Here is a 27,408-nt window from a genome sequence, read left to right on the forward strand (position 1 = left end):
TGCTAACAAAGGATCTTGCTCCTAATCGAATTACATTAAGGTCACTCCTGTGCAAATATTGTGTGTTTTTAGAGAGTCTGTCACACAAAGCCTTCAGCCTTAAGTTCTTTCTCTGACAAAGAATTTCTGAGAGACTATGACTATCTGAGGATGTTCATTCCAGCTTTACTGTTGTGGTGCATTGATGATAAAGTCAGGATTTTAGTCACAGTCTTTTCTTGACTGTAACTGTAAAGCTAATTTGTTCCTGCAGTTCTTTCCATAGTGCAGCCAGGGTGTCCTTGTTCCTGTTATTTGTGTTTAATTTAGGTGTTTGTATTAACATTCAAATGCTTAAATTAGAATTTAACAGTATTTAGATGTATTCCTTTTTTATGTCATAAGTTAATGCAGTTGCCATGCAGCCATTGTCCCATTTTAAAGGCTGTGGTTTTAATAATTTCAAACAATTGCATTTTTTGCAAGTATCTTTACAAAACACAGCTCCATATGATTTGCTCTGCTGAAAAGGGAAAGGAATTAGAATAGATTACATCTGAAGTATTTATATGATGCTTACACTGCTATTGTGTCTTTTCAGAGATGAAAGATTAATTTGAGAAGTGAAGCCTCTGGGGTATTTCTCAATATCTATCAGAATTTTCACATGCAGTGATCTTTGCTGAGATCTTAAGCTTCTTGAAGTTACTCAGTACCAGACAATATCTTTGGGTTATAAATTAGTTCATAATTAACGTAATTGATTTTTGACAGAAATTCACATATTCACTTCTTGAAAGCTTTTGCTGGTTTAGCAGATTTTTCCCAGCCATCCTCAGTAACTTCTCTTGGGAAAATAAGAGAAATTCAAACCTAATAAACAAGGATGCAGGGAATGTAAAATTTGATTTTTAATTACATTGTGTTACACTTGGCACTTCATCAGTTGTCTCAAGGGTAATTGGTTTCATCTTGCTCTCATATCTATAGAGGAAGAAGTAAACTCTAAAAATGGTACCTTCAATAAGTGGACCCTGTATTGACTAACATGGCCACTGACTAATGCTGTTCCTTGGGGAGCTCTGTCACATTTAGCTGGCTAGGAGAGCAAATAAGAAACTCAAGCTATGAAGATGTAGGTAATAAATTAACTTTGTATTTATGCTTTGTTGTGTTTTGTTGCTACGGAAGAGATTTAGAAGGTCAAAATATAAAAGTGGTATTGGAAGTGGCTTAAATCTATTTTTCTCCATTCAACAGTCAAATTTCTTTCCAATGCATTAAAATATTCATCTTCAGATATTTGAACTGTGGGATAAAAATAACACTAAGTGCAAATTTGGACAGTGCCTTCTGTATGCACTTAGCTCATAAACTGTGATAATAGGTGGAACAGTATCTGACATTTTTTGCTGCTATTATTTGAAGGGAGGTTTTGTTGTTAATACTTCAGCCAAACTGTAGGGCTTCATGTTTGTAGAGTGTTGTGTCATGATTTAAACAATGTATTGTGATTCTTTAGAAATGTTAGGCAAATAAGCTAAACCCAAAAGAAGAAGGTTATCTTGCCCTCTGCATGGTTAGGTGATACAAGTGACTTAGCATTTTCTGAGTGCTGATGTTATTATTCATCAAATCTTTGAATAAGAGACAAAAGGGAAGGGATTTGGCTTCTCTTCACAGCTGTCTTCCAGCTCTTCAACAAAACAGTAGCCCTTGCTTGTCTTTGTTTCCATGGGTGCATAAGAATCATAAGAAAACAATTTAAAAAAATCAACCAAGTAAGGACACACTAACTGGAAAGTAAACTTACTTGCAAGACTGGCAATTAAGTTATGACAAATTTTCATAAATGTATCTGGCTAGTGTTCCTGGAGAAGCCATGGTGTACAACAGGCATCCAAGCAAACATGAAGCCAATGCTTCCCTCCGTCCTCTGTGTTCTTTTCCACTTGTGCTTCTAGGTGTGCAATTTTGGACTGCCAGGACCTGATCCAGGCTTGTTCTGGACTTTTTGGTTCATAGGCCCTTGAATCAGAGCTGTAGCTGTGGCAGCATGGTCCTTGTGAGTGTGGCATAGAGGTGGAATTCTTTGTTGGAGAGGTTTTCATTTTGCCCTTGATAGTATTGCTTAATTACATTTTTAAAGTTCATTTTAGTAAAAATGATTTGAAAACTTTTTAGCTCATGGCTTTGAAAGGGGTTATAGGCATGGAAGGGTAACTAGGTTTTCTACAGTAGAAAAAAAGAGCTAATTTTGCAGACAGCTAAACATTCAGAAACTTTCTAGATTGGTTGTTTTAAATATAGGATGTTACATTAGAAGAAAAATATCATCCACATCAATTATTCATGAATACTCTTTCTGAAATTGGTGGCTGTGTTGGGAAAAAAAAAGAAATAAAAAAAAAGAGATGCTTTTTGCTAAACTTCAGCTTTTAATAATAAAGATGTCTCTGGCCTGACAAACCTACTGTTTTCCCCTGTAGCAAAGCTGCTGTTTCTGTTTTGTCAGGACAAACAGTTTTGGAAAATAATTGCTGTTCCAAATTTAAAAAAAAAAAAAAAAGAAAGAAACAACAACAAAACAAGCCAAAGTCCTACCGGACAATGTTGTTCCCATCTCTGTCCTCCTTTTTGAAGAAGTAATTTATGCTCACAATTCTACTGGTTTCTACTGCTTGGAAGAGACCAAGAAGTTTTATAATTCGTGTGTTTACTGATTAATAGAACATATTTTGTATCAAACTAAGGTTTTTTGTTCAGGCATGGTAGGACTGCCCAGTGCCTAAATCTTGGAAGCAGAGCTGACCGTAACCCTCCCATTCATGCTTGTCATCAGTTTTATGTAAGTTAATAACTATGTGCCATAAACCTGCATTTTGCAGAAATTTTCCTTAGAAATTTTTGTGCTAGACCACATTATTGTTGGATTTAGACAGCTTGTTCACATGCTGCTGCTTTCTGTCCTTAGACACAATGTCGATTATAACTGTGTTGAGCAAATCTTAAGCTCCGTGTTTAGTAATAAACATACAAAACCAGTTTTTAACAAATTGAAAATTTTACAAGGAAGCCAAAAGACATTTTGCTTTTGACTTGCATGTAGAATACTAAGGTTCAAGTCTGCCTTGATCCATTTGAAAACTGACTCAACTTGTGAGTTTTAAGCTAAACAATGGAGAGTATCTTGACTGAACGGTAGCAATTCTGGTCAGCTCGGTACTTGCATCATTTCACAAGCTCTGTTGTGATATACATAACTTGTTTTTTGTACAAATCCCGAGCCAGAGAAGTTACACACTTCAAAACAAATAAATATTAAGCTGTGTTGAGAAACATAAAAAGTTCATAATTTCATGTCTACAGCTACAGTGGAAACATGAACCATTTCTAACATACACGGCTAAGTTCATTTTGTGACAGTGAACTGTGCTAATGAAGTGTATCTTGTAGAGTGAATTTCAAGCTCTGCACATTTGAATTAACAGAGCTAATTGGTGCCCTGTTTGAAAATGTGACAAATCACATTTATCCTCTAAGCGACTAACGTACAATGTTACTGGGAAGTTTGGTGTGATGCTGTTCAGCGTTGAACTGTCAATTAAATTTATGAATTACTTGGGAAGATTTTTGAGTTTCCCTTTCAGAATCTCCCAATATCAGTAATGGAAAATTGGTTCTAGCTGTGCCTGCTGGAAATAGAATATGAATGAGATTATTTTTTCTACATTAACTAGGAATGAAGCTTTAAAAAATACGATTGAGTATAAACTATGCAAGACTTGTTTAAGCTGTAGGCTTTTTAATCTTACATGAAATAGTAAAAGAAGCATGGATAATGTGTCCTAGCAGGTTAGGGTTTGTGTCCTGGTATGAAATGACTTTCAGTTTCCTTGGAAGACTTGTACTTGATACTCAGTTCGTGTATTTAAATGCAGCAGGTATGCGTCCATTAGTTTAAGTACTGTACGTTGCCTACATTCATTTAAGTACTGTTACCTTTTTATATTCAAGTAAAATGGTGAAAGATTCTTAATTTTCTGAACTAATTTTCAGAATGCATTGCAGTATTCTGTTGTGTACTCTTGGTATATATAAATCTTAAAAGCAGTGTGAAAATCAGTTATTTATGTTTTCTGTGGTCTTGCTTAACCTAGCAATAGATACACTGTTTTATTGAAAGGAATATAATTGACTTCAGCTACTTTTAACTATTTGCCTCGAGCTACTAAATTAACTTTTCCATTCTCTGAAGAGTTACCCTGAGAAGAGTTCCCTCTGTTTCCTGCTCTTAATTCTTGCCTGACTGTGTGGATTGCGCTGTGTGACTTAACATTAAAGTGAGGTGGTGTGTGTTCCTTCCCAGTCATAAGACATATCGCCCTATTCCAGGAAACACCACCCACTATTGTTTCCAGGACTTTGCAGATCTATGTACATTAGGTAATTTAATTGTGATACAGTAATTAAAACCAGAAGTTGTTTTGCTCCCCACAAAAACTGTATTATGCTTTTTATAATACTCAAATTTTAAAACAACTTAAAAGATGGATGTAAATATAGCGTTGTTTGAAGTAGACACAAAAAAATGTTTAAAAATTATCTAGAAACTTTAGCATGCCTATATTGTTGATATCTCAATGTAGAATATTTAGTCCTTGCTGTGTGACTGGCAGGTAATACTAAATATTCTTAGGTGGTTGAACACACGATTGCTTTTTTCACTTAGCAATTCCTTATTAATATAGTCATCCCTGCAGCTCTTCAGAATCTAGAATATTATTCGCTGATTTCTTACTAATCATCAATTTATAATTGGTAAGTCTTTTTTATTTCCCCCCCACACATACCCCAAGAAGTTTGCACCTCTGACAACTTGTTTTTAATTTTGCATTTTAAATAAAAAATTGGATTTGGTTAGTTCTCAAATAAAAAGCCTTATCATAGTGGAAAAGAGACAAATTAAATACTAAGAGCAGAGAACATGTGCTGGTCTTTGTGCCTGTAATGGAGACAGCGAGATGTGGAAGTGGATATTTATAGAATACTTTGAGCTTTCAAAGGACCATAGAAATTGCAAATCTGGAGAATTCATGCATGTAGATAATCCAGCAAGATATGAACAAGATTACAAGGAATGCTGGACCTTTTGAACATATGTTGATGCAAGACTTCTCAGAACTATGGACTGGCTGCACTGAGGGGCTGTATTCAGGGGATCTCTTCACATCCCTTCAATGCATCAAATGGTGTACATATGAGAAAGTTACTGCCTTTTCTCTTCTTCCTGGGAGCCTTCAGATATCCTTACACCTCAACTTCTAATTCTGTGATTCTCAAAAACTTTGAAAATATTAAATTATCATAGTGTGTTGTGTACTGAAAATATAAGAACATGGTGATAACAAGCCACAATGGAAAAAGTCTTATTTTCCACTTTAATTAATACTTGGTGCTTTTAGAAAGTAGTGATAATAATTCCCTCAACAATTTTTTTTTTTATAGCTCCTTGTTTTTCATTGAAGTAATTTCTGAAGAATAAATTTTATAACTTATCTTGAAAAGGATTTTTTTCCCAAGGGGAAAACCTCGGTAAGTTCATGAACTTCTTCCAAGAGTAGGATTAAGATCTTGATGTGCCAGATCTATCAAAGACATTATTCCATTAGTGAAGATGAGAAAGAAAATGTGAATAATATTTCAGTAGTGCTAAGTCTTTACAAGCTTCTGATTCAAATGCTTGCATTAACAAGAATATTGTATAATGAAATCTCTAGAACATGTTCCAGCGCAGTATTGCCTCTGCCAAGAAGCATCATGGTGCAGTTCAGCTGAAAAGAGATGCCAGATACTGAGATGAGTCTATGAATATGAAAATAAATATTTTGATTGGCCATGCCTTTAAAATGCATTTCAATTGATTTTATTAAGCCTGGCATTCTTCCAAAACTGCTGCACAAACACTTTGGGGATCTGATCCTTCAGCGTTTAAATAAATGCCAAAATTCCAATTGGCTTCAAAGAGAGCAGAATTAAGATCTTAGTCACCAAAAAACACGTTCTGATTTTATCTCATAAGCAGGAGAGTCACGTGTGATGGTTGGTTTGAAAGACAGAAAGGAGTACCTGAAGGGAAGCAGCAAGGTAAGCGAGTCATCTCCATGTGAGTCAGCACTGAAGGCAGGCGGTGGTTTGCTGGGGAAGGCAGCATGATGCCAAAGATACTGGCTCTCATGAGACATGTTGGTAAGCCATCAGGTACTACCAGCTTGCACCTAAAAAGCAAACTTCCCTCCGTGTTCCAGCTGTCCAAATTATTCATTGCTTCTCTATGTCTTTTTGAATGGCTGCAGTGACCCTCAGCTCTGTGTTGTGATGTGGGCGGCTGGTGCTCACAGTGCTGTGGCAGGCTGAGGGACAAGCTCAGCAAGGGCTGCAGAGCAGGGAATGCCACGTATTAGACGTACTGACCTAGCTGGAGAACCAATAAACCTTCTGACATACAACATTTGCATGCAAAGGAAAAACTGCAGAATTCAGGCTGGCTGAAGCAGAATCGTTTGCTCCGAGATCAAATACTAGAGTTTCTCCTTGGCTTTAGTGTCATCCAGTCACTTCTGTTTCCCCCTTTTTTTTTGTGGTTTTTTTGTTTGTTTGTTTGTTTGTTTTGTTTTGTTTTGTTAGGAACTGGTTTTAGATTCTATTTGGTTTTAGGTCTTCAAAGGTAGGTCACTTTCTAAGTCATTTCACAGTGCAGATTCATAAACAGTTCTATTGGCCATCACTAAAAGCATGATGATCTGCAGCAGCAGGCAAGAGCGAGCAAGCAGAGAGCCTGTGAGGCTGGGTTCTCTGCCAAAGCCCACATCGCACCTGGGCTACAGCCAGGGTTTACATTTATCAGATGACTGGAGAGAATTAAGTGGTCAGGCCTAAATGAGGAATGCGAGCTCATGATGGTTTGATTTGATGGAAAGAGATGGATGATTTTGTGAAAGCTGTTTTGTTGTTGATAACTGGTTGCTTCTCATATTCCAGAGAGCTTTGGGTGCTTTTCATTTTTCTGGAGACTATTGGCTATAATATATTTTCTGGAAAATTTTTGATTTAAAAGATAATGCTTAAATATAGCTCTGTATTAACTTCCTCCTTCCAGATATCTCCACATCTCCTATTCCCTCCTGTATCTCACTTTCTCTTCTGAATCAATGATGGCAGCTATACCCATTTATAATTTTCTAATTTAAACATCATTTTCCTGCATTATCCCAAGCCATGCATGGTTTTATTTTCAGTTGCACTGATTTAGATCATTATTTTTGGTTCTTCTTGTTACTGTTCACAACTCAGTTAGTGTATGTTGTCTGTAAGAAGTTACCTGTTTAAGAATTGATGAGAAAAATTGCAGATTTTCAATATCTCAAAAAAGAGATAAAATGTCACTTTATTGGTTGATACTCTACTCCAAATAATTGGAATGTAGAGCTGTATCAATAAATAGGCCAGAATATTCTGTGTGCAGGAAGATGGGTGGAAGAAAGGACCACTGATAGTGGCAATGAGTCTTTATAAGGTGCACTGATTCCATCCACAGGCATTAGGTGGGCCTTAAACCACAGTGTGAACTCTAGCAACTGATGTCTGGTGAGCGTGGAGGTGTCGTAGCAAATGGTGACATCATGACAGGAGTCCTGGAGTGCTACTATAGCAAACGTTATTGCATACCAAGGAGCACCGAGGAGAAATCGCTCCAAATAATGCCAGTCTGACTGATTTTACATTCTGCTGACAGTTCCCTTGCAGCAGTTTGGTTGCTAGATGCCGTGCAGAAGAGGGGAGCAGGACAGTGCCTTTTGAGGAGCAGTCAGTATCTGCAGGAGCACAAAACTGAGCCTGCAGTTTGAAGTTGTGAGGTGCTAATGAAGGCTGTGCTCAGCGCTGGCTACTGTCTCAGCTCACCAATGGTAACATCTGGCTGGGGGCAGTAACAGGCAGGATGTAACAACGTTCTGGGGTTGTTTTTTCCAGAAACCTTGGTATGGTTAATTGATAACTCGTTGCGTAACAGAACTTAGCTCCAGTAATTACCTCTTTTTATTACAAAATGTTTAGGAGAAGGCCTAATATTAGTAAAAGATAATTAAGACAGACTCAATAACCTGTGGTAGACAAGCTTATTTTTTTGCATTTCAAAGTCAGACTATAAAAATATTTCTGGGGAGAATGTACCCAGATTATAGGTAGAGGGTTCTGATTTTTGATGGCTGCCTTCTTTCTAGTTAAACAAACAAATAAGCAACAGAAAAAGCAGTTTTCCTTTGAGCCAGGGTTGGGAATTTTGTTCAGCTGTGAAGCCAGCTGATTTGCCTTGGGGCAGAATGTGTGAAGAAACAGATGTCCAAAAAAGGAGAAACGCTAGGGAATAAAATAATTAAAACTGCCAAATGAGCGTTTGTAAATAAAGTATGTGAAAGCTCACTGCACATAAACTAGAATCAAATTTGAGATTGCTGCATGCTATGTAGTATCTGAAAGGGCTCATCTTGCTGGGTTTGCATTCACAGTCTTGCTACAGGCTTCCTACTCTGACAGAAAATTTTTGCCATGTTCTGTAAGTGTGTGTACATCATGTAAATGTTAAGTATATAATTTCAAACTGAATGTTACCTGGCTATTTCCTGAGGATATTTTGGCTATTATATTTGTTAGAGTATTTTCTGTTCATAAAAAATTAATGACAGTGTGAGTCAAAATATTTAAAAATTCAAATTGACTTCATAGCGTTGTGAACTCCCTGTGAATTTTGCAAGTTGAAACCCTCTACGCTCTCTTATAACGTCTCAAATCATAAATATTTATTATTAGGTGGTGGAATAATTCTTCAAGGTGAAATAAGTTACTGTTTAGACTTTTTATTCCACTGTTGGTGAACCCTTGGTCATGATTTTGATTATATTTGAAAAGTCTTATTTGAGTATAATTCAAATATTCTTGGGTACTGTGATAAGCCACTAAAGTCTGTTGGGGTTGTGTGTCTGATTGTCCCTAATTCAAATTTACATGCTGTCAAAAAGAAATGGTATTCTACTGCTGAAGATGAACAATTTATTCATTCTATCTTTCTGGGAGGAAAAAAAAATCCCCCTACCTTCTATGTGTAGGTCAACATAAAGTATAGCATTTTGGTTTTGTCTCAAGAAATTATCTTACTTTATTTCCTTGTTGGTTGTTTCACTGTTTCTGGAAAAAGGAAACACTGATTAAATAAGCACTGAATGTATGCCAAAGACAGAATTATTTCCAGGGACATTTCTTCATCTTTATGCTTAAGAATAATTATAATGAGTTTGATTTGTAATTACTGCCAGAGCAACAGTTCTGAGCCTAGTCAACATACAGCAAGTAAAAAATACAGTGGGATGAGTCTGGGCTTCCACTGGAGAGAAAAATTCTGTTTTTACTTGCCTAGTGTTCACTAGAGCTCTCTCTCGTGCCCCCCCCCCCATGGTTGCCTCCTCCCCCAATCCTATAGCCATGAGCACTTTGTCATGTTGACACTGGCAATCAAACTGTCTTGCTTTGAGTATGAAAGAACTACTTTTATCATTTCTAATATGCAGCCTAGGGCCAAAACAAAGCAATTTTAAAGGACTAGGTTCAGAAGGAGGCTGGAATTCCCATTGTGCAGCCCTTGGGAATGTGACTTCAGTAACCAGCTCTGAAGCGCTTATTTATCATAATGACAACTGTTGGTTTGGCCATGCTTAGTCAGCTGAGTTCCACACTGTTTGATGGCAACTAGCTCATTGCCATCAAAACCCCAAAATGGTGTGTTATGGTCAGAGCTGTCAGGAGACATCTATATTGTTTACTCTGGTTCTTAAACTTCAAAGATAATTTTATTCCATATTTCTTGAAGAAGTTGGGCTGGATAATTATTAGTACACTTCCAAAGAAAAACCCAATTCTTCAGCAAATTTAACATCAATACTGAGGCCTACTTTCTGTCTTTGTGTGGCACTGAGATCTTTTCACGTCCAGGGTTTTCTCTTTTATAAAGTCCCATATGGCACTGTCCCTACAGACCATGTCTGCTTTTCCAATGTTCTGTGGAATTTTAAAGGAATTTTTTCATCTAGTGCCTCTTTGTCCTTTAAATTGTCAGTCAGTGGAGGCTTTTTGATGTCTATCCATCATCCATGCATCTTGTGACCTAACTTTCAGCTTGTCTTAAAAATCATTTTACTTTATGTCTGTCTTCTTTTTAACTCTCATCACCACTGCTGTCAGCTTTCTGACACCTTTCTCGTACTGCAAAATGCTTCGAGTCTGTAGTGATATCAGAAGCTCAGTTAGTACCTTTTTCATCTCAGTTTCTATGAAACATTTTCAATAAATCTCCTTTAACTCATTTTTCGTAGAGCCATCACCAATAAACAGACAACCTAGATATATTTGTTCTTCCATCTAATTGCTGCTTGATTTCATCAGCTTAGGTGCTGTCCTTTCTTGAGTTACACCTCACTTGCCTTTTTGATATGAATTATAAATCAGTGACACCACCATTTTCTTAGAGTAACAAAGATTCTCTATTGTATTTTAATAAACCTTGATTCACTGCATCATTTTCCATAAGTTTTTATGGTACTTCTAATCTTTGTGCTTAAACTTTTGTAACTGGAATAACTTGGAACTTGTTCTGCCTTTTGAATTATTTGGTGGGTTTTCACTTCTTTCTTCTTGTTAGCAGCAATACCATATTTTTTTAAAAATTCCCTGAAATGAAATAATGTGATGTGCCTGCCCAGCTTTGTAGTTGGTCTCCATATGAAATTAATTTATCCTTGGTGTGGAAAAAAAATTGGCCAAAGATAAATCCCTTTGTGATTTGGTGCTCTAAATAAAGCAAGCAGCAATTGTTTTGAAGCTAATCTCCCTGATGTTATCACTGCCCCAGATTAGAACGTGACTGCAGTTTGGAGACATCAGTGGCAATATATCATTCCTTTTATTGAACCTGATTTTTAAGGTCTTTTTTCCTTGTGAAAACCAAATCCTACTCAGTTATTCAATGGGACGTGAAACACAGACATAGTTTTCTGCTCTGAGGGGTTGGGATTTAAAATAAGTTTAAATTATTTATTAAATTTGTTTGTATATATTAATTCAGAACTTGTTAAAATGCATATACATGATTTCAGCTGACACCTGATATTGTGTCTTTATCACCTGCAAGGCTGAAGATTCTCCAGAATGCAAAATTAAGCTGTAGGGAGGAGCATGTATTTCCATAAAAACAGAATATCTCCTCCTGGTTCCACACTGGCCCTTCTCTCCCCCCAAGAGAATCAATACAGCTTTGGGCTCTGTGAGCCATACTATACCCTAGGTAAGACAGATCCAAACACATTCAGATTGGTATCTTAATTTGTATATGGTTTTCTTTAGTATTTTCCTGGCTCTCTGGACCATAACAGTCTTTTGGAGCAAGATTGGAAAGGTCATGAAGCTGCTTTCTACAGAGCTGGCACTTCACATATCATTTCATAATCAGTGTATAGCTGCATCTTAAAACTCTTCCTTCCAATAATGCGACAGAGGTAAAAGAGGGGGAGGGGGTGAAAATGGAGGTACCACGGCCAAAGCAGGATAACAATATTTGGCTGCTTGCAAAGCACAAACCTGCACTTAGTTGATTTACACAAGGTCACCTCAATGCTGTTTCTGTCTTTTTGTGTCACGCAGCATGTCCTGTATGGGAACAGAAATACATGGAGTATCGGAACATGGAGTGAAAAACTTGCCAAAATATCTTAGAAAGAGCCCTGTGTTACCCACCCCATCTTTATGTAAATGCAGAAACCAATCTGAATTCATCCACCAGTCTCAGCTGGTGCCTGTTTGCTTTGCCACGCTGTGGTTCCCTGTGTGTTGTTAACTCTATTAGAGCTGTCCTCAACGGGCAATGAAACTTTGAACGTGCTTCCTTGGAAATTTCACTGAGGCATACTTAGACTGTTACAAAATCCCTCCCAGACATCAGTGTAAGTGTGTTGGCACTGCATGTCTACCAGGATTCTGAGATCGTGTCTTTGGTTGCTCATTTGTGAGCTTCTACGAAAGGGTGACTTGTAGCCAGGTGCATGGCCAACCTGTGTAGAGGTATCCCCATCTGTGGTGGTCTGGCTGGAGGTAAGCAGTTTGAAAACAAACTTCAGGAACTGATTGACCTACATGGAAACAGACTGCACAGATGTGTTGTAACAACCTTCCCACTTCAGCAGACATGACTAAACAGACTTTGTCTGCTCTGAACAATTAAGATGTTTGCCAGTGTGTGCAGGGCCCCATGCAAGTTCCAGCTTGTTCCCAACTGGTAGAGGAGTTTTTCAATTTGCGCAAAACTGTTTTAGCTGTTCCCATTCCCTTCATTTTAGGGTTTACTCAAGAACTTTTCAAGGAACACCTTAGTCTTAGCACAAATAAAAACACTTAGTCTTTGGATTTTTCTAATACCCTGGAAGCAGAACTTACCATAGCCAAAAAAGCAAACCGTGCAGAGTAAGAAAACCCAGTGATGTTTATTGATGACCACAACAGTTTTCCTGCCATCATGACTCACAAAAAGACACAAAAAGAATCTGTGAATCCCTGCTAAGAATTTTGCTCTAATGCAGAGGCTCTTGAATGTAAGTTTGGAGGTCTCGACAGATGTCCCCAGGATGCAAGTGGGGTGGAGGTGGATGCTAGGTAACTGATGTCAGGGGGAACTTTTTGCCATTGAATTAAACAAGACAAGGAGCAGAGAAGTCACTAGAAAAACTCAGAGAGAAGTAAGATGAAGCTTATCACACTGAATAGAGTGATCACTGTGGGTATTGGCCCAGTGCTGCATTACTGTAGGGGTGTGATTGAGGTCTCTGCTGCCTCTGAAGGTGTGGCTTCCAACTGGAGAAAGCTGTGCTGTCCTGGGAACAGCTGCGGAGTCATTGATCTGCTGAGGAAGGCTGACAAACCGGTTACACATGGTCCTTTCTCCAAGGCAGACCCATTTCCTTTAGGCTTCCTGTCCTCAGATCTGTCTCAGTCCATTTGGTAATAGAGAATTTTTCTGAAGCTAGTGAGTATGAAGTATTGCACACTCTTCAAAGGGACCATTGCAGAAAATGGAGCCTACAGATCCAAACCTGAGATATGATTGTTAGCAGATTGTTTTGGGTTTTTTAACCCCTCAGTATTGTTGGTTAATGTTATGGAACCTTTTTGTTGAAATTTTAAATGAGCTACAAAGACAAAGGAATACAAAAGTTTCCATGAGCAGCTACTTCCTTACATCACCAAAGTAACCCAGAGTAACAATATTTAGATATCAGATTAGCAGGAAATGTCTACATCAGACTATGGCAGTTAATCATTTAGTCTTTCAGAAACCTTTTGAACTAGAAAGTAGTTCCGTGGTTTTCAAAAGAAGAATTATAAAGCATGTATTTGCAGTAAGTATAGATTATTTGTTCTGTGTTAGAATAATTAGACAGTATTTGGCTAAAACTTTGCTACCTAGGCTTTTCAGATGGAAATGGAATTTCACCATGGTGCATGTGGAGCAGAACCTGACAAAGAAATGCCATCCCCTCCTTCCTTCAGCAGTCCACCTCCCACACCAACAAATGCACCTTGAAAATAAGTAAGATTCAGTTAAGATGCTACACCCATTAGAAGATTTAGTTGCTCATGACAAGTATAACTAAGTCATCTGAGTCACATATTGAAGTTGGCACGAATTATAACACCTAACTACCAGTTATTCAATATACTACAGAATTATAGAACATTGAGGCTGGAAGGGACCTCTGGAGGTCATGACATCCAGCTCCCTCCTCAGTGCAGGGCTGAATTTGTGGGCAGCTTGTCCCAGTGCTTAACAACTGTCACTTGGCAATTTTGCCTTCTTTCCAGACAGAATTTCTCTTGTTGCAGCTTGTGCCCACTGCCTTTTCTTCTTTCTGTACTAGCTATTCCAAGGAGTCTGTTACCTGATTCCACAGCTGGCTATTTGCTTGAACAAAGAGAGGAAATACTAAGAAGTATCTAACATGATGAACTTTATATGCTGTTTACTCCCTGAATTTCTTGGTAAACTTTTCTTCTCATGCTAAAAGCTAGTTAAAATCAAAGTTTTAAAAATATATCTATTTTTAAATATATTTTCATAAAGGATTTTCTTCTGTATTTTACAGAAGAATTATTTCTTCTTTTATTATTGAATACAGTAACTTGAGTTATTGAATTGATATTTTATCTTGGAGAAGGAAGGAATTGCTTTTTTAAAGAAAATTCATTTACGTGAAATATATCTGAATAGGAAGATTCTTCCTGTTTCTTCAAAGCTTGACTTATCTGAAGAGTGCACTGATTTGTAAAAACTTTTTATAAATGAGTGAGAGCACTCATTTATAAAAATAACAATTCTAAATGAACTTATTCCCTCAGTTATAACTGTGTATATCTGGAATAATTTATAAAGGTTGGCTATGCCAAGTCTTGTTGACTACAGTTTTATCAGTGAAAGAAACAGCTTGTGTCTTTAAATATGAAGGAAAACTTTGCTTCATCCTTACAATGAAACTAGACTGTGAATTATTATCTTAAATGCTGTGCAGAGGGGCAACAAAGAAAATAGTTCCTACTTTTAATATCCTAGAATTCCCTAGAAAACTGGGGCAATTTAGGGCATAAGTTGATGTGGGCTTTAACAAGGACCTCTGGACAAATAGGACTATGTTAAAAATGTTTATGATGTTTAAAATGGTTTTGATGTGTAGCTCAAAGAAAGACAGAATACTAGAATGGTTTGAATTACTGAGAAGAGAAAAAAAGAGAGGATTTCAGTCAGGAATGACTAGGGTTGAGCTAAGCAGAGTTGTCCCTGCTTACTGTTGTGAAGAAGCCAAGCATCATTGCTGTCTTTTGCAACTCCTTGTCTCTAAAGTTGTTATATTTGTAGTGGCTCAGACCAGAACCTGGGTATGATATGACTCTGATTCAGATTTAGCTCTTTAGAAAATATTTTCTGCTACCCATAATAAAAGACAAAATGGGGAAAAACATCCATCTGATGTGGAGGAAGTCAAAACCTCAGTTCTTAGTTACAACAGATTTTTTTTTATACCATTATGAGGAGAAAGAACTGTTTTAATAGAACAGTAATTTGCTTGTTTATCATGCCACAAGACAAATACTAAAATAAGATAAAAACTTTTCAATTAATTTTGTGATAAAATAGCAGGCATTAAAAAGTTAAATCCATGGGAGGTGGTCAGCTTTACAGAAAATAAAAAATTGGATCACTTTTCTGAGCTCCCAGTGAGGATCCTTGGGAAGAATGCTACTCCTGGGAAAGCCATACTTGGTGTTAGATGGGGTTTATGGAGTGGATTGGGGATTTTTTTTTTTTTTTTAAGTGTGTGGCTTTTTTAAGTCTTCAGCATTACACAATAGCAGCACTGGCATTTTGCAAGAATACTCCATCGAGCCAAAAAAAGTTCCAACAATGTGGTGTTAAGTCAGAATGGATAGGAATGAAATGTTCATGTCTAGAGCTCCAAGCCAGAACACAGCTTGTCAGTGAGCACAGTGGGGCAAAAGTGTACCAGCTTACCTAGGACAAGATCCTTATTTAAGGAGCAGGATCATATGTTGCCAAAGTAAAGAAATGGTCAAAATAGTTATTGTAAAGTGTTTATTTTGGATAAAATCATTTGCCTACTGGAGTCCCATGTTTTACCTATTGAACACAATCTTAAGTTTCTCGAATTTAAACCCAGACATTTAAATTAATAGTATAAGGGTGCTCCTCAGGTATTTTTTTCTGTTCAAAAAGAGGAGGTGCAAACAACAGCTTATTGTTTCAACTATTTATCAAGTGCTTTTTGTGTTATATTGAGTCTTCAGTTTTCCCCTATGCAATATCTGTACTCACATCTTCTTTTCATTTCTGTTTATTAGCAGTCCTGTAAGAAACTGAAGAGCTTTATAAACTGAGTAAAATGAATCATCACGATGAGGCCAGACTCTTTTAGTGGTGCCCAGTGACAGGACAAGGGGCAGCAGGCAAAAACTGGAGGTTCCATCTCAAACAGGAGAAACTTTGCTGTGAGGGTGGCAGAGCCTGGAGCAGGCTGCCCAGAGAGGCTGTGGAGTCTCTGTCTCTGGAGAGATCCCAAACCCACCTGGATGTGATCCTGGGCACCCTGCTGTGGGTGGCCTGCTGGAGCATGGGGTTGGACGAGATGATTTCCAGAGGTCCCTTCCAACCCCCACCAATCTGTGTGATTCTGTGCTTTTTTTCTCCACTGAAAAGAAAACCATTTTTAAAAGAGAAGATTGAGGGGAGACCTTATTCCTCTCTACAACTCCCTGAAAGGAGGCTGGAGTGAGGTGAGGGTGGGTCTCTTCACCCAGGTTACTAGCGATAGGGCGAGAGGAAATGGACTCAAATTGTACCAGGGGAGGTTTTGATTGGCTATTAGGATGAATTTCTTTCCTGCCAGAGTGGTGAGGCCTTGGCCCAGGCTGCCCAGGGAGGTGGTAGAGTCCCCATCCCTGGAGGGGTTCAAAAAACATGGATGTGGCTCTCTGTGACATGGTTTAGTGGTCATGGTAGTATTGGGCTGACAATTGGACTTGATGATCTTAGGGGTCTTTTCCAACCTTAATGATTCTATGATCTGAAATGTTTATAAGTGAGTATGCCCTCAGTTTTCAATGTTGTCCAGAGGTGTAAAGGTGCCACTTGGAGCATGTTGCCAAACTGTTGCCTGAGCTGGCCCCTCTTGGCAGCCAAGGAAGAGCAGAGCCCGGGGAAAGGCAGCACGGCTTTCTGCTGCTCTTCCTTGCCCAGGGGACGTGTCCCAGCTGGATGCTCGTGGAGCCTGGCATCGTGCAGCTGCTGGGAAGCACAGCAGGAGAGGATTTCCCTGTGGGCCCTGCCGGATTTTACAATTTTCTGAGTCAAAACCCTTAATTGTTCAGTATGCAGAACAACCTCATAAGTCTATTCCAGTTTGTTCTTTGCGGGGAAGAGGAGGTGATGAAGTGGAAAAAAAAAAAAGGGTAAGGGTAAAAATATAAAAGGGTAATCTTAATTCCCATTAAGATAATGTGAATTTAGTGCCACAAAGAAATGAAGTATGTTGGCATAGTGCAGGAGATCTGTTGCCTGTTTTAAGATGAGTTTTATGGAAAAATGATTTAACAACTTGATTTATATCCCCGTTTTGAAAACACACTAATTGTATTTGCTGCCCTGCAATCAAATTTTTAAAAGTAGCTTCTCGCTCTGTCGCTAACAGTTGGATTAACGTGTTCTGTCAGCGGGCCCCGTTGATCCCATCAACTCAGTGTAATTGCAATCATATAATAGGCAAAAAGATCAGAGTCATCCCATATGGGGGGGAAAGAGCATTCCGAGCCAAAACAAGCTGTTTGGCATGTAAGCAACTGGAAGCCTCTGCTCCAGCACATCTGCAGCGTTCCCAGCGTTGTGGAGCTCCAGAGCATGGTGTGCTGGGAGTGTCCTGAGCATGCAGAAGTGCTGCAACACTGCTTGGCTAAGCTGGGACAGACTCAGCAGACATGTAATAAAAAGGCTGTTTTGTACCAGGTAGATTACATTGGAGGGGATGTGTTTGTTTCTCTTCTTTTTCGGCCCACTGGGTTAGAAATAATGGAAGTGCAACAGAGTGGGTTTGGTTTTGAATTGGTGAATAATTTGCTGCACTCAGGGGAATCATAGAATCTGAGACTGGGTTGAGTTAGAAGGGACCTTTCAAGGTCATCCAGTCCAACCCCCCTGCAGTGAGCAGGGACATCTGCAACTAGAGCAGGTTGATCAGAGCCAGCCTCCCCTGGAATGGTTCCAGGGATGGGGCAGCGACCACCTCTCTGGGCAGCCTGGGCCAGGGGCTCACCACCCCCAGCATCAAAAATTTCTTCCTTCTGTCTAGTCTAAATCTCCCTCTTTTAGTTTAAAACCATCAGCCCTTGTCCCATCACAAGAGGCCCTGCTAAAATGTTTGTCCCCATCTTCTTGATAGGCCTCTTTTAAGTCATGAAAAGCCCCAAGAAGGTCTCCCCAGAGCTTTCTCTTAGCCAGGCTAAACAACCCCAACTCTCTCAGCCTGGCCTCCCAGCAGAGAGGTTCCAGCCCTCAGATCATTTTTGTGGCCCTCACTTGGAACAAATCACTTGCCACGAGCATGCCATCTTCCAACAGCTTTGTGCCATCAGGCTGAAGTAGGGCTCACCTACTCCTGGGAGCTTGTTTAACCATCGCTTTCTTACTGCATTCTGGGTATGAAAAACCCACAGGAGAGCAAGTGGGGTTCCATTTTGTTAAAGGGGGTCTGGCAGGACAGATAAAGAAAAGGAAAATGAGATAATTAAAAAAGGGGGTTTGACAGCTCGGACACATACGAGTATTCACAAATGATCTATTAGTCCAACAGATGTTGAAATGATGTGGTCAGAAAATCAAAAGCAATTTTGAAAAGAGTTGCAGAATCTTATGAGTCATGCAAGACCCTCCTAGCACAAAATCTCTGCACAGAATCATCACAATTCTTGTTTGTTCAGTTGTTTCCATGTTAATGGAAGTGTTATAAAAAGAAATGCGACACTTGCACAAGTTTTCAGCTGAATCTGGGTTGGATATGTAGTTTTCAAACTGTTTCCTGAGCCACTACATGGGTTTTTAAGTGAACCTGAGGCTGCCTCTGTTATTTAGAAAATTTATACCAAGGCTTGCAATTTTCAGGGCAATTTTTATTTAATTTATTGTTTTTATTTTTACCTTATTTGACAAACATAATGGGAAAAGTGACATGTTAACATTGATAATAATCATGGGGGAAACTGGAATGTAAGATTCTAATACAGATGCATTTATCATCTCTGCAGTTTTGGATTATATAACATGAACTGAACCTTATTATTGCAGTATCATTTATGCATTTAAATAATGGAAACCATCTTCCTTTAGTAATTTAGTTTCAGCTGGTGTCTTCAGAAACCATTTTAGTTTCTAGCTATATGAAGATCATTCTTGCTGCATAAGAGGAGAAAGTTTTCCATAACTTCCTGATGCCTCCTCCACCAGATAGAAGGGTTGTGTATACACCACGTGTATCTCCATGGAAGCAGTGATGGGATTAGTGAGATCACTGGATAAATCACAATTTTAATGAATTCATATTTTGATTGCTTTTCAAGTTTCCTATTACTTCTGTGTTATATATAATGCAACAGAGGAAATATGTTTAAGATATGTACCAAACATGCATGTAGGATGACACAACTACATATGGAAAATCTGAGTGAGTTTTTTTCTGCCAAATATTATTTTCTAGTACTAGGAATTGAGCTAAAAAGGATCCACATTATTGATTTCAGAATTATTTGGGATAATGCATATTTTTGCTAGCTACACTTCATGAAGATGCAGTGTGGTTCGTTAAATGAGAAAAAACTGTATGTGTAGGATTGAAACATATCTCAAGTGAGTTAGGTGACCTTCCAGTAATGCTGTTTATTCTTATTGGAGTCTCATTCTCATCTGAAATGGTCTAGGCACCTTAATCAGCCAATACAATGTCAACGATTTCTGACGACCTTTTTTCTTCTAGAAGTTGAGTTTTTTTCTTTAAAATAAGAGGGAGATTTTTCCAGTTCTGAAGAGTCTTCATAACATTTGGCAGTCTCCCATTGTAGCAGGACATGATTTGCAAATATTGATCTTAGTTCTTTCTTCCACCCCAAATCTCTTCACTTCAGGAAGAGTGATGAGATGTCGATTCCTCACACAGGCTGTCAGAATGTGCGCCTAGGAATGTGTCCCCTGTTATGCTCTGAATTTCTCCTGAATGTAAAGGATATCTGGCTTATCAGGTGAATAGAATTGTACCTTTATAACTTAGCATCTTTAGGCTGTTGAAAAGACTGAAAGTAGATGAGTCTTCTGTTCCTGTGTTCCGTTGTTGCCAACCATGTGCAGATGCCGTAAAGAACCATGGTGAGGTTGGTGGTGCTGGAGGGTGTATCGACAGATATGTGCTGGGTATGGGCTAATCTGACAAAGCTGATCCTTGTTGCAAGAGAGGATTCAACCTTATGTTTGGAGGTAAACTAAAACACTGGAGCAGCAGCATCTACATCGTGAATTTTTTGCAGGATTTAGAAATGTAATGAATATAGACTTATATGTATTTTTATTTTTAATGCAAAATCTGGGCACATCAAAGAAGGAAGATGATAGAAAAATTTGAATTAATACTTTTATACACTACAATGTTTTCGTTTTCAGTCAAAGGGTTTATATCACTTCTAATCATTACTGTGACAGTATTTACATTAATTGTGCCTTCATTCAAACAGATGTTCTGTGTGGATAATTGTCTTTTGGTGGTAGTAAAATTAGGTTTAAAATCCCACACAAAATAGGTTAAGAGCAGACATCAAACCTGCTTGGTGGGGGTGTGGTTAGGTCATTGTTTTCACATTTGTTTGGTTTTAGTTTTTAAGAGCCTGAAGGAAAGACTTAATAGCAGATCTATCCTCTTAGGTATATATCATCTCAACAAGTCAAGTGCTGTGCCCTGAAAAATGGCCTTTTCAGCTCCAAAGCACTTTTAGAGAGTGAGAGAAATTGGGTTTGTAGTTGCTCACTTCTCTGCTTTGGGTTTTTCCTCATAAAACAAAAAAACAATGGAAGGAAATGTGTCTGAGGCATTCTTACACCAAAAAGAAAAACCCTACTGTGTGGGGGTTTTTTTGTTTGGTTTTGGTTTTTTGTTTGTTTGTTTTGTTTTTTGTTAAAAAAAAGTCAATGAACGAAAACATGTTAGTCATGTCAAAAATAAAATCCTTTTTATGACAATTTTCCTATAATATTCTGATGAATACGTAGGAAAATTCCTATAAAAACAGAAAGGACTAATTACTGTCCACTGCTACTATTTGTATATTTGCTTGGAACATATTATTAGAGGATATTAAAAAGGCTTTCTAGCTAAATTTTACACTGTAAACAAATACTTTCTGTACTGTTTGCTTGCCTCTTTCTGTTTTCTTCTTAAATATATCTTTCAAAGTATTTGGAATCTTCACCTGCCAGGTCTACAAGATACTTAGAAAATAGTCTGGTTTCAAGGATGGGAGCCGACTAAGCCCATGTGCTAAGGAGGTTGCTGAATTTGTGTATTGACCACGTGTTGCAGTAATAGCTCAGGTGTAGATAGGTCAGTTGAGGTAGAAAGCCCATCTTGGAACAGGGCAGTTGCAGAAAAATGCTGTGATCCCTCTGTCCCAACCTCCTAGGTGCTGCATAAAAACGGTGCAAAAATTGAGCAAACAGTAAAGGGACATAAAATTCAAGACATAGCTTGATAGATATCTTGAAAGGGTGCCCTGAAGGGTGATGGCAGGATTCTTAAACATACTGCAGCTGGCAAGGTGGAAATCAGGAGGGTGATTGATTGTGAGAGGGGTAACATTTGCATTTTGTGTGAAAAGTGAGGCCACTCGTGAGAAGTATTATATGTGTATTCAAGGGAGTTGTGTACCAGAGGAACTTGGGGAATTGCTGTTGCTTGAGATGAAAATGAGAATGCCTCATAACCTGGACTTTTTAAGCTGTGGTTATGGGCTGAAAATACAGAATTTTGGAAAGGCTATAAAGGGAAAGCAAGCATCAGTCAGGGACACCATCACTGAAAAAAAGTAAAGATGATGGACTTGAATTGTATTGCAAGACAGTAAACCCTCCAGACAGGAAAGGCTGAGAAGACTGAGACAGAAAAGAAGAACTTGTGGAGGTATTAGAGATGCCAGGAATTTGTCAGCTGTGTCAACTAGCTAGGGTAGGACCATTGTGTGCAGGAATCTGAAGAATTATCCACCATTTGTTTTTTCTCTACCTGCTCTTTAAATAAAGCAGCCTGAAGAAAGACATGTAGGTTTTATAATCCTTGGCTGTGATTTTTGTTTTTAAGATTACTTTCTTTTTGTGTGTGTTTAAGTTTGTAATTTGTGTCAACCGAATTAAGACATGGCTGATACTTAATTCTTTGGATTAGAGCCAAAACTGATTTTAGTTCAATTATAGAAAGTTAGCAGCTATATCCTGCTGCAAAAATAGAAATGGTGCAGAAGATACTGTTAGGTGTGGACTAGATGAACAGTTGGGGGGGGGACAACTGTGATTGTTGTAGGATAAGCTCATGCCACTAGGAGCAAGAGCAGATCCTTGTTGACGTGCATTACCTTGGTTTCTTAGAGAGCAAAGAAAACACTACACTGCAGAGTGCACTGTGCAGGCTCTGACATGCATTGGGATATAAATTCTGAGCAAAGCTAAATGCTCATCTTAGTGTGGAACGTTGTTCTTGTTGGTTGTTCATTTCTGGCTTTTTTTCCTGTGGGAAAGGGGGATGGGGAAGAAATTGTTGAATATGCAAAGTGCTTGAAGTGTTTTGGGTTTCAGTAAGATGAAGGGTAGTGCTTACTGTACATCAAGTATCCAAGATGAAAGGAGGGTGCTGAACTTTATAATTATACCTCGGTCTATACCACGAAGTCTGAAAAAAAATTGCACGTTAGAACTTGCAGGCCCTAAATGAACTTCACGTTGCAATTTCATTTCTGTTGTCGTTCCTGCAAGATCCAACCAGTGGACCAGGAATACTGCAGAGGTCACACAAGGCGTGTTGATGCAGCCTGCTATGTGTAGTCCATTTCTAGCAGGAGCACATTTAGACACACATACACACAGGTTTTGTAAAGTAATTTAGGCTGCCAGAAGTTCCAGTGTGTTGTCTCTCTGGTAGAGCCTGGAACAAAACCATGATTAACCTAAGTTCTGTCAAAAAGCTCACATTCAATAGCTATGAATTAAATTTGGTTGCTTTAAATTTAAACACATTTGTATGTGTTTTTGTTTTTTTTTTTTTTTTTAATTTGTTTAGGTTTCTTGAGTTAATGTACATTTCTAAATCAAAGACTAAAATATGAGAAGCCTTAGCTGAGCTGGGAAGCCATATGTTCTCATGTGATACTCGGCAGTGCTGTTTGATGTATGTAATGTCTGAGTTTTGACCCTTGCCCTTGTAGAATTTTCCTCTTTACTCATGCTTCATTTGGAGCATTTGTAGCGTGGTAAATACTGTGGTTTGCATAGTAAAACTATTCCAGGTTTCTCTAAGCAGAGTGTTTTGGTTCATGCATATGTAAATTTATCTCGGTTGCTCATAGAAAATAGTTTGTGTGTGGGTTGGTTGGTTGGCTGTGTTGTCTGTCTTAATGAGGCAGCCATTTGGGGGGTTAAATCCTGCTAGATCCATGCTGGCAAGGAACTTGCAAGAATCCCCAAAGGGTACATTTCTATTCTTGCAAGTTTATTTATAGGATAAATGGTAGTTATCTCTTAGAATGACATGCATTAATTCTAAGATGCAAGACCACTGCCTGCTTCAGCAGGGGAACAGTTTTGGAAACATCATGGAAGTTAAATTTCAGGTACCAGGTGTTGTTGTTGTATGAAGGAAACGCAAAACTCTCCATTCAGTAGGATTTACTGCACATTCAATCTGTCTGGAGCTGTGTGAAATCAATCAGTGAACAGTTAAGTTAATACACAGGGTTTTTTCCCCCTATTCTTCCTATTATGTCAGAAAATAATACATGCCATTTAAAAAAAAAAAAAAAAAAAAAAAAAACAAAAAAAAACAAAAAACAAGTGTGAGAATTCTTCTTTTTTCCTGAAATTTGCATCTGTCATTTAAGCACCTCTACAAAGAAGCTGGACTATAAAAGCAAGTATTTGAAGAAACAGGTGCATTTAGGCAATCTGTCCAGATTTGTACAGACAGGGTTGGGTTTGACAGCTGGTTTACTATCTTCCTATTTTATGACTCCTTTTATTGCCTGTAGCTGCATTGAGGTTTGACTCACCCAGGTGTGTTGCAGGACAGAAGAGAAGGGAAAAAAAACATCCAAATTCATAGCTTTCTTTGGCTATTGGATTTTTGTCATGACAGTCATTTTAGACATTGTCCTTCATGGCTTTCTGTATTTTGTGATTTCTCCTCTTCAGAGTTTCACTGTTTTAAAGTAACATCCAAAGTTTGCATAGCCATAGTCTGTATAGTCTATGTGACTGCTTTTATAGTTAGATGAAGTGTAAGCTGTCTTATAAAACTGTTCTCCTGGAAGTAAAATAATAGCATTCTTTTCCAACATTTAAAAGTAATTCTCCTCAATCCAGGCTATTTGCATAGCAGCTACGTACCTAGGGACCTCGGCTGTTTTGCAAATATTTCTATGTTAAAAACCTCCTAGAAACGAGCTGCACTTTAGATAGGGGAGAATTTAATTGCCATGCTCTTCACTTTCATCCTCTCGTCCCCAGTCCTGTGTTTCCTAACTGACCTAGCTGGCGGTGCTGCGGGCTCTGCGATGTGCTGGAGTGATGCTCTTCAAGTTCCTTGAAGCCTTCTGTGCATTGCCTGTCCTGGACTGTTAAGGCCAAGCACAGGGACCTGCTTTCTTCCCTTTACTTTCCACAAAAAAAAAAAGAAATTACAGTGCCCTTGGAGCTGCTGTTGTCGTTGTGTGGGGTGTTAGAGCAATCGGATGGTTTTTAAGACGTCAGACGTGTAAAACAAAAAGGCTCCCCAAGCTTCACGGGAGAGGTAGCCAGTGTCTGGGTGGAAGGGGTTTCATCTCACAGAATGACTGAGGGGAGGTTGGCACCCCTACCAGCCTTTCGCTGTAAAAGCCAAACATGCTGGAGAGCGTCTTTGTCATCTCCCTCCCACTGGTAGGTCAGGACAGCTGATGGGAAGGCGCCAAGCAGAGAACATGGCTGCAGTCCCAGTCCAGCTGCTGAGTAGATAAAGAACACTTTTCTAGGGCTGTCGGTTGGCTTCTTTCACTTTTACCTTTGAATCACCTCATGGTGTGTTTTTAAAAGTATTTCTTGTGCTGCTTTGACAGAGACAGAGAGCTGTGTTTGTACGGGTTACTATCTACGAGCTTTGTGTTCAAAACTTAGAGTGTGCTAGACAAAGAGGGACTATCAGTCTGAACTTTGCATTTCTTGCGTTTCGCCTGTTTGAATCATACCATAAACTCTATTTAAAGATTTTGGGGTTTGTATTTATTTTCCACATCCTTGACCCTGACTGGTGAGCTTGGACGTTTGTGTTTACCTTGGCAGCCTTCAGTCTGCTCATCTAGGGCAGGGTGAAAACTCTTTTTTCCTTTTGTAAACAAACTGTTCCTTCAGTATTTTCTGTAAGGATTTACACCACCATTTTGCAACGCTTCTAGGAATTAAGAAAATCTTGCCATTCAGAGTTTTCGTTTTACACAGTTTGTAGCACTGCACAAGAATGTTTGATTTTGTATGTTTTCTGCATTTGGATATGAAGAGGTTTTGTCAGAATATTTTCAAATTCCAGAAACACTAATTTTGTCTTGAGGGGGTTGAGTAAAGCTATAGGTCAATACTCATTGTTGCCTGTGGATGTTGTATCCAATATAAAATGGATATACTTTAGCAAATTTGTCAGGATGCAAAACGAGAGAAAACTTAGTGGGCCGCTTTATGCCAGCACACAAGTGATATTTTGGACAAATGAGCTGAATTTCCTTTTCTACAGGGCTGATGTGCTGATTTTTGTCTAGGTTATCTGCAATAAGGGCCTCCGAGTTTTGAATGTTGCCATGCCACAGAAATGGCAAATCAAAAAGACTTGTCATGCTACTTCAGCAGTCTTGCTGTAAATTTAGGTAGGCTTGAAGTGCTTTAAGTCTGAGATGAAGTTTTATATATTATAAAATTGGTATGATGATATTATGGAATCCAATTCAAAGCTGAGTACCTATATTAGTCCTGATCCCAAGCTACTGCAAGCCCTGCCAAGTGGAAGGAGGGTGTTTACTATGAGCTATACCTCCAAAAAATTATAAAATGTCTTTTAGGAGTACCCATTTTTCTCTGAAAAAAAAAAAAAAAATACAGTTGCAGTATATATTCAGAATGTGTTCTCACCCTCCTAAGTAACTCTGCTTGCAAGTCCTTGTGTCCTTCCTCAGAACATGCGTTCTGCTCCGTGGAAACTTGCTATGACTTGGAATTCTCACCTTAGTATGTTCATGAGGATACCAGGTTCCTTCATGTTCTTTGAAAACAGTCACTGTTTCCCACCAATCTACAACTGCTTACTGAGCCAAGGGAGAGCAGCAAAGCAAAAGTACAATTATATTGTACTAAAAAAAAAAATAATCTTTGTGGTTTTTAAATTTCTTTAACCAACAGGAAAGTACAAATTAATATAAAACTTCTTGTCTTTGTGGTGCTATTTATGGGAACTAATATTTGAGTGCAAAATGAAATGCTGGGGAGCAATTAGTCCTTCTTGAACACCTTGAAATTTTTCTGCAGTGTGTTTAGTAAAGTGTGCTATTTCTTGTAAGTTATTATGCACATTAAGAATGTGGCAGCGAGTCAGGAAACCAAAACACAATGTCTGGGTTTTGGTCTATGGCTTACTGTAAATGATAAGAAATAGCAAAAAAATAAATAAATTGACAATTCAGGAACAAATGCTGCCAAAGAGATGTTAAAAAATACCCCCAGCATTGCAAATAATGATTAGTGGGTAGGTTGTTAGAGGAGAAAAATACTGGATTTTTCAGTATTTTTTACTAGCACTCCATTGGTGCTAGTCAACAATCCATAAAATGTTATTTATTCTTCCCTTTAAGTAGTAATGCTAATTTTATAAAGGTATAATTAAAAGCCTATTTGAACTCCACAAACTAAAATTACCTTTCCTTTTCTCTTGCAGATCTGGGACATGAGTGATGATGAAACAATCTGAAGAGCAGCTGAAGAAGGTGGAAGACAACTTACTTTGGACTGCAGCGCTGCCTTTTATCTGTGATTTGACAAGTTAATGATTGCTTACCCACTCTGACTGCTACAAATACAAATATAATCCACATTTTGAAGTTAAGAACTTCACCTTAAGAGCAGTCTGTTATGGATTGAACTCTCCACCTTTTCATTTTCATTATGTAAATAACTGAAGCAATGTGGTCGTGTTTAAGCCTTGTCCCCAAGTTTATAAATATGGCTTACATATAAAATATGCTGCTTAAGTAAACTTTGGTGTTTTATTTTTCCCAGTTTTTATTTTGCTTGTCAATGGGCATGTCCAAGCAGCATGTCTTTTTTCATCTTTCCCAGATTTGTGCCCCTTTAGTTGGAACTTATTGTTAAGATTGAGAATATTCTGCTGTTGGGAGTTAAACTGCATCTTTAAAGGAGAGCAGCAGTGGGTAAGAACCTACACCTACTGCCTACAC

The 27,408-nt window shown here is 38.4% G+C and overlaps 1 protein-coding gene across 1 annotated transcript in view; it reads left to right on the forward strand.

Annotated features, from left to right (window-relative positions):
- The window catches only part of LOC103779497 (ubiquitin-like modifier-activating enzyme ATG7), a gene marked incomplete at its 5' end in the record, with an annotated part of 86,739 nt that extends 59,344 nt beyond the window's left edge, over window positions 1-27,395 (forward strand). Inside the window, one exon of the mRNA XM_008947122.1 lies at window positions 26,889-27,395. Coding sequence (XP_008945370.1) covers window positions 26,889-26,921 — 33 coding nt within the window. The remainder of the gene's footprint in view (window positions 1-26,888) is intronic.
- Between the last annotated feature and the right edge of the window lie 13 nt (window positions 27,396-27,408).

Source organism: Merops nubicus, unplaced genomic scaffold (assembly GCF_000691845.1).
Source record: "Merops nubicus isolate BGI_N331 unplaced genomic scaffold, ASM69184v1 scaffold2679, whole genome shotgun sequence".
Lineage (NCBI taxonomy): Eukaryota > Metazoa > Chordata > Aves > Coraciiformes > Meropidae > Merops > Merops nubicus.